General features: G+C 43.5%; 1 protein-coding gene across 1 annotated transcript in view; it reads left to right on the top strand.

Annotated features, from left to right (window-relative positions):
• The window catches only part of MAP7D3 (MAP7 domain containing 3), a 39999-nt gene extending 32547 nt beyond the window's left edge, over positions 1-7452 (top strand). Inside the window, exons 15-19 of the mRNA XM_011994407.1 lie at positions 1518-1611; positions 2989-3187; positions 4279-4357; positions 4451-4548; positions 5764-7452. Of these exons, the coding sequence (XP_011849797.1) occupies positions 1518-1611; positions 2989-3187; positions 4279-4357; positions 4451-4516 (438 nt within the window). The 3' untranslated portion in view covers positions 4517-4548; positions 5764-7452. The remainder of the gene's footprint in view (positions 1-1517; positions 1612-2988; positions 3188-4278; positions 4358-4450; positions 4549-5763) is intronic.
• Positions 7453-7846: the final 394 nt, after the last annotated feature.

The following is a 7846-nucleotide window of genomic DNA, read 5'->3' as shown; positions in this document are numbered from 1 at the left end:
GTCTTGGCTCACTGCAACCTCCACCTCCCAAGGTCAAGTGATCCACCCATCTCACCCTTCCAAGTAGCTGAGACTACAGGTGCACGCCACCACACCTGGCTAATTTTTTATTTTTTTGTAGAAACAGGATTTTGCCGTTTCTAAAACTCCTGGGCTCAAGCAGTCCACCCGCTTCAGCCTCCCGAAGTGCTGGGATTTCATGCTTGAGCCACCATGCCCTGCATTCTGATTTTAATATTGTTGAATTGACCAGTATTTTCTGATGACTAATGAAGTCAGGCACCTTTTCATAAATGCTTACTGGCCTGTTGGAGATTCACTTTGGTGAAGTACCTTTTCAAGTCATTTGCCCATTTTCCTATTTTGTCACCTGCCTTTTTCTGATTGAATTGTAGGCATTTTTACCTACACTGGTTAGGAGTCCTTTGGAGAGAGATATATATATATATATTGCAGGTATCTTCTTCCATGCCATAGTTTGCCTCACACTCTCCTAATGTCTGTTGATGAACCAGACGTAAGTTCTTCATTTTAACAAGCTTAAATTTATCATTTTTTTCCCTTATAGTGAGTGCTTTTGTGGTCTGTTTCATAATTATTTACCTACCCCAATGCCATGTCTTTTGATGGAGCACATGTAGTCAAGGCCTTTTTCCTCCAGATTCTGTGCTTTTTACATTCTGTGCTGTAAGACGGATATTTTGTCTGTTTGCAATTACCCAGTTGTGGTCATTTACATTAAGTGACATGAGAATTTAGAGTAGAAATGTCATTTCCAAAAAGTGCTGGGAGTCATCATGTCAAAGTTCATTCAACTCATTAGGAGTTTTGCCTCAAGCAGCAACCTAAGGCTGGGTGCAGTGGCTCACATCTGTAATCCCAGCACTTTAGGAGGCCAAGGCAAGAGGAGCTCTTCAGCCCAGGAGCTCAAGACCAACCTGGACAACATAGTGTGAGAACTTGTCTCTATAAAAAAAAATGAAAAATTAGCCAGGTGTGGTGGCATGCGTCTGTAGTCCCAGCTGCTTGGGAGGCTGAGACAGGAGGATCACTTGAGTCCCAAAGTTTGAGGCTGCAATGAGCTATGATCGTGCCACTGCACTCCATCCTGGACAACAGAGTGAGACTTTGTCCCCCCACCAAAAAAAAAAAACAAAAAAACAAAAAAACAGCAGTCAAAAACGTTTTAGCTATTCACTGACTAGTCCCATCCCGCCTTAGTTAAGGTTCTGAGCAGGCAGAGAACAAATGCCAACACAAAGCTATAGTCCCTTGGCTCCTGCCCAGGGACATCTTTCATTCTTGAGTGTCTTCCTAGCCAAAAGACACAGCTACGGGCACCTGTCCCTATCCTCTGTAGATTCTTGGGGCCAGTTAAAAGAGGTTAGATTTTTTTACCTTTTTGTTGAAATGACAAAAGTTAGCCATCAATCCAGCTTTGAAGCAGACTTCATTGACATTCTAAACCAGGATGATTGAATATTAGTCATAATCAAGATTTCCTTTTTTAATCATAGGTCACAGAAACATCCAGCCATGACATATATGAAGAGGTTGAGGCTGACAACGAAGAAAGCGACAAGGACTCATTGAACGAAATGTTTCCATCAGGTTAGTCACAATTTAGGAGCTAGACTGCTTAGGTTCATATCCAGGGGCTCCTCTGCTTTTGAGCTGTGTGGCTTTGGGCAGGTCACTTAACCTTTCTGTGCTGAGTTTTTCCCATCTGAAAAAGGGGAAGCCAATGTCCTTTTCCTAGAGTGGACATGAGATTTCAGTGAGGTAAATCCATGTAATGCTAAAAACAGTGTCTGACACATAAACTCTCAATAAATAACAGCTGCTGCTGCTTATTATTTTAAAGATCATGCTAATAGACTGTAGACAGCAGCTCTTTCTCAGTTGAATGTGAGGATTGCCAGCATTTCAGAGCTCAACTCCTCAAGGCATCCATGATTGACCACAGGTGGAATTCCACTTTCCACTTCATTAAGAAAAATTGAATGCTTTCTCAAATGTCTGGACTCCCTCACAAGTAGGAACCACTTTGTAGTAACAGTAATTGCCATTTGAGAAAACATTATTTGTCCATATTTTTCCCACCAGTGGATATTGAACAGGAAAGTCACGTCCTCTACTAGGTGCTGGGAATGAAGGGGTGAAAAGACAAGGCCTGAGCTTGAAGGAGCTATAGCCAGTGGGAAGACAAACATATGAGCAAACCATAATACTGCCACAAGATGATTGGGTTGAAAGAAGTTTGGTGAAAATACAATGAGAACATAGCAGTAAGAGCCCCTCAGTCTGCCTTAGGGCATTGAGGAAAGCCGAAGGTAGGAGGTAACATTAGAGGTAAGATGAGGCCGGGCGGTGGCTCACGCCTGTAATCCCAGCACTTTGGGAGGCCAAGGTAGGCGGATCACGAGGCCAGGAGATCAAGACCATCCTGGCTAACAGGATGAAATCCCGTCTCTACTAAAAATACAAAAAATTAGCCAGGCGTGGTGGCTGGCGCCTGTAGTCCCAGCTGCTTGGGAAGCTGAGGCAGGAGAATGGTGTGAACCTGGGAGGCGGAACTTGCAGTGAGTGAAGATCGTGCCTCCGTCCCAAGAAAAAAAAAAAAATTAGAGGTAAGACGAAATGCATAAACAGAATTGGCTAGGTGAGTGATCAGGGGAGGGGCGAGAATCTGGAGCAGTCTTATCTCTGGTTGTTATTCTTTCCTAGCAAAGGAAAAAGGACAGATTCCTTAATGGTAGCCTCTTGGTGCCTCGAGGGCAGGGTGAGTGTGTGTGCTGAGCAGTGGCCCGAGACATGGCTCGGGAAACTCTGTGACTGCTGGGCCTGCCTCCCAGGAGTACTGCTGCTTGACTCTTCCTGCCTTCAGGCAGGCGATACCCACTCCTCATCCCATCAGGATCACAGCCTTCACTTTTTCTTGAATTCGTTATTGAAACTCCATATTTAATTGTGTTATTTTTTTTCTAGCCATTCTAAATGGCACAGGCTCACCTCCCAAATTTAAAATACCGTTCAACAATGCCAAGAAAATGACACACAAGCTGGTATTTCTAGGAGACGGTTCCAGCCAGGTCCGTAAAGAGCCAAAAACATATTTTAATGGTGATTTGAAAAACTTCAGACAAAAAAGCGTGAAAGACACTTCAACACAGGAAGTAGTTTCAAGGTGAGTCACTTAGTCAGCTTATCTAAATAAACTTGGCAGGATTATGATTGACATTCTTAGAATGCTAAATAATATGATCTCTTGTGCTCCTAGTTTTTACCAAACACCATGTCACGTATTTGACTTAACAGAAATAAACTCATTCCCACAACAGCCTTGCTAAGTAAAGATCATCATCCCCATTTATAAAGACAAGGAGACTGAGGTGCAGAGAGGGTAGGGGCTTTATTTGCCCAATATCCTGCTATTAAAGGGCAGAGCCCAAATTCAATTCCAGATACATCTGGCCCCAAACTTTACTTTCGTTCACATTGGTTAATGTTATCTCATGAAGTTGGGCAAGAAGACATTTGTGGAGTGATTGCAATATACCAGGCATTTTATATTACCTATTTCAATTATCAACACAACTCTGAGTGTGACAGTAATATCCTCATTTTATTATTTTTTTATTTTATTTTATTTTTTTAAGAGATGAGGTTTCACCAGATTGGCCAGGCTGGTCTTGAACCTCTTGGGCTCAAGTGATCTGCCCACCTTGGCCTCCCAGAGTGCTGGGATTACAGGCATAAGCCACCACGCCCGGCCATAATATGCTCATTTTCAATGTAAGGAAACAAGGTCAGAAGTTAGGTCAGGAGAGCAGGAACTGATTCATGGAAAGGAACGCTACATGGGCAATTGCCTGAGAAGACGTTCACCTGCAAGGCCCACAGGAACAGGAGTCTGCTGAGAGGTGTGATGATGTGGAAGGAGCACTAGAGCTAGAGGACCTGTACCAGTTCTGTTACTACACCTCACTGGCCCATCCTTGACCAATCTAAGGGAGGGACAGGGTTTCTGGAGTCCTGCGTGCTTAGCTGCTCCTACTCCTGGTGCTTCCGTGGGACCTAGGGCTCTCTGGAATACAGTTTGAAAATCAGTGTGTCCTGTGATCTCTAAGGTTCCTTTCAGTCATCCTGTTCTATGATTCTGAAATGTTTTTTAATTCCAAGGCATTTCTTAGAAGTTAATCAAAGGACAAAGCTGCTTTTAGGCCAGAGCCTTGGTTTGGGAATAATTGAGATTCTAACCAAACTGTCTCTTTCCAGACCATCTTCCAAAAGAATGACCAGTCACACAACAAAAACCAGAAAGGCGGATGAAACCAACACCACCAGCAGATCCTCTGTTAGTATGAATTATGAGCAGCAGTGTATCTGTGACAAGATCACCAACATTGTGAGTCGCAGAACTATCTTTGTCACATTTTTCTCCTGACAGGCACAAACAAAATCTGAAGGATTCCATGACATCTCGCCAAAGTCCCCAGACACCTTTAGACGATAAGAGAAGAAGCAAACCTGTTTCTCCTCATTAGGGTAAGACCTCATCTCATCCACCTTTTTCTTGAAAGGCAGTTGACCCCAAACCCCACTCCCCTCCTTCTAGCTGTTCCAGGGCAATCTTTGCACCATATAGCTTTGGAAGAGAAGAAGACAATTGTGGGTCTGCAGGAATGATGTGAGAGTCTTCCATTAAGTTGGTTTTGAGAGAATAGAGAGTAGATGACTTGATTCTAATTTTTATGTCCCACATTTCATGCCAGATATAAAAAATAAGTTTTGGCCAGGTGCAGTGGCTTACACCTGTAATCCCAGCACTTTGGGAGGCCAAGGCAGGCAGATCACTTGAGGTCAGGAGTTTCAGACCAGGCTGGCCAACATGATGAAACCCCATCTCGGCCGGGCGTGGTGGCTCAAGCCTGTAATCCCAGCACTTTGGGAAGCCGAGACGGGTGGATCACGAGGTCAGGAGATCGAGACCATCCTGACTAACACAGTGAAACCCCATCTCTACTAAAAAATACAAAAAACTAGCCGGGCGAGGTGGCGGGCTACTCGGGAGGCTGAGGCAGGAGAATGGCGTGAACCCGGGAGGCGGAGCTTGCAGTGAGCCGAGATCCGGCCACTGCACTCCAGCCTGGGCGACAGAGCGAGACTCCGTCTCAAAAAAAAAAAAAAAAAAAAGAAAGTCCATCTCTACTAAAAATACAAAAATTAGCCGGGTGTGATAATGCATGCCTGTAATCCCGACTACTTTGGAGGCCGAGGCAGGAGAATCACTTGAACCCAGGAGGCAGAGGTTGCAGTGAGCTGAGATTGTGCCACTGCACTCTAGCACTCTAGCCTGGGTGACAGAACAAGACTCTGTCTCAAAAAAAAAAAAAATGTTCTTTTCAAACTTGCATCCCAGACTCCTCTGAGCTCCTGGTCTGCTGGTTGCTTGGCAAGCACACAGACAGTTGATTAGGGCAGAAGATTAGGGAAGTCTTCAGAATAAGCCTCAACCTGTGTTTCCAAAACCAGAAGCCTCTTGTTTTTCTTTCCTTGAGAAGTTCTCTTTGAAATTGAGAAGCACCTTGGGCCTGGTTGGGGACTGGGGAAGTGAAGGACATTTATAGGACCAGTGTGTCAGCAACTCCAGAGGGGCTGCTGAGGGTCCTGGGCATGTACCCTGAAGGGAGGCCAGGGACAAGTTGCTGTGAGACTAGCATCTTCTCTACTAATCTTTCTTTTATTTTTCCCTCTAGTCAGATACGTAAACCTTACTCAGCCTGGGAGATGAATACATCTTCCACTCTGGATAACTCAACTCCTGGTTCCATCAGTCCTCAAATTTTTCTGCTTCTGACTTGAACCTGGTAAAGGAAGTGACACCGAAAAATTGAAAGAAACTATCAAAAGGTCACCTTGATGTATATCTCAGAATATGTTAAAAATCATGTTGTTCTCTTGTGTCTAAGCAAGAGCTCTAAGTAAAGAGTTGTTTTTGTTTTCTTTGGAAAATCACCATTGTCTCTTATTCTTGTGTTGTCCTACCAATGTGTTTGCTGGAGCGAGTGCATCAAGGATGCTTTCCTGAAACTGTAATTGTGGAGTTTCTAGAAGAATATGATTGCAGAACTAATTCTCTTTCAGTATATATTTGAAATCTTAAAGTAATGCTTTTTCTTTTTCTTTCTCTTTTACTTTTTTGAGACGGAGTCCTGCCCTGTCACCCAGGCTGCAGTGCAATGGCGCAATCTCAGCTCACTGCACCCTCCGCCTCCTGGTCTCAAGCAATTCTCCTGTCTCAGCCTCCCCAGTAGCTGGGATTACAGGCATGTGCCACCACACCTGGCTAATTTTTTGTATTTTAGTAGAGATGGGGTTTTACCATGCTCACCGGGCTGGTCTTGAACCCCTGGCCTCAAGTGATCCACCTGTCTTGGCCTCCCAAAGTGTTGGGATTACAGGTGTGAGCCACTGGGCCCAGCCAAGTAATGATTTTTCTGTGTACCAGTGACAATTTTGACAGCTAAAACCTCACAGTTGATCTTGTAGAGAACATAATAGATTATGCAAGGGCCGCAGGATCACTCACAAGAGCTGTGTCAGATTGTTTCTAATATAAAAATACCAAAGGTTGCAAAATCCAATAAATTGTATTTTACCGTGATATATGTATATTTTTAACTCTACCCATTTGTGCCAGTGAGTACACAGGCACCAATAGCCTCAAATGCTGGGAGTCCTGTAAAGCCCCATCTTGGAACAGTCAGCACCTTTCATGCTCTTGTCAGTGTTTCCTTTTGAAGAACATATTGGTGTTTATCTACAGAAACATACATTATTTTTATTGTGTACATAAAGGAGTACATGGCTCTTGTCCCATGGGGTATGTTTAATTCCTCGAAATGTTTAATGTTTAAAGTATTTTTCGGCCTGTACTCTCCAGTTCTGTCGTTGAGTATATACTCAGGCTTGAGATATAACCAAATTTTGCTTGCCTTTCTCTAGCCACTGGCTGCCAGTGAGTCCGCGTGATGGGCACACAGAAATGCACACAGATGTACATACACGTATGTATGCACACACAGTATTATGATTCCATAAAATTCAAATGCAGATTAATTCTAATAATGAGTTTTCAGTGTTGAATTGCAAATAGTCCGAAGCAGGCCAGTGTTCCTTCTGGCTGCCAGTCTTGGATTAGTAAAAGGAGGTAATTCTTTCAGATTCCCTGGTTCTTTGCCACTCAGAGTATTGTACTTTTGATATAGAATAGAGAAAGTTACCTTTGGTTTAAAAACTATTTTTATATACTAGGTCTTTCATGTATAACACAGAGACAATCATCCTAACAAAAGAGTTTGTTGTTTTTCTGCACAAATATCATGTGTTGAAATACCGTTACAGTTCCATATAAGTGTGTGCTATATAAAATAAACTTTGCAGATAAAACAAGGGTTTTTTCATTATAATACTCAAAAAAGTGTACTGGTGGTGGTACAAAGGCAACACCAATTGTTGGCCAAGCTATGAACACAAGCAGCCAGCAAATTCAATGAACAGGAATCGAATTCTCTGATTTCCCTCTTCATCCAGTTGGTGATTTGGCAGAGTTCCACTTCTGGAATAGAAAGACGTGAGTTTGTTTGTTTGTTTGTTTGTTTTAGAGACAAGGTCTCACTCTGTGGCCAAGGCTGGAGTGCAGTGGCACAATCATAGCTAATTGCAGCCTCAAACTCTGAGGTTCATGCAGTCCTCCCACCTCAGCCTCCTGAGTAGCTGGGACCACAGTCATGGCACCATACCTGGCTTCTCTCTCTCTCTCTCTCTCTCTCTCTCTCTCTCT

The sequence above is a fragment of the Mandrillus leucophaeus genome, unplaced genomic scaffold (assembly GCF_000951045.1).
Source record: "Mandrillus leucophaeus isolate KB7577 unplaced genomic scaffold, Mleu.le_1.0 Scaffold456, whole genome shotgun sequence".
Taxonomy (NCBI): Eukaryota; Metazoa; Chordata; class Mammalia; order Primates; family Cercopithecidae; genus Mandrillus; species Mandrillus leucophaeus.
The sequence above is the reverse complement of the archived record's forward strand: the minus strand, read 5'-3'. Positions and strand labels throughout refer to the sequence as shown.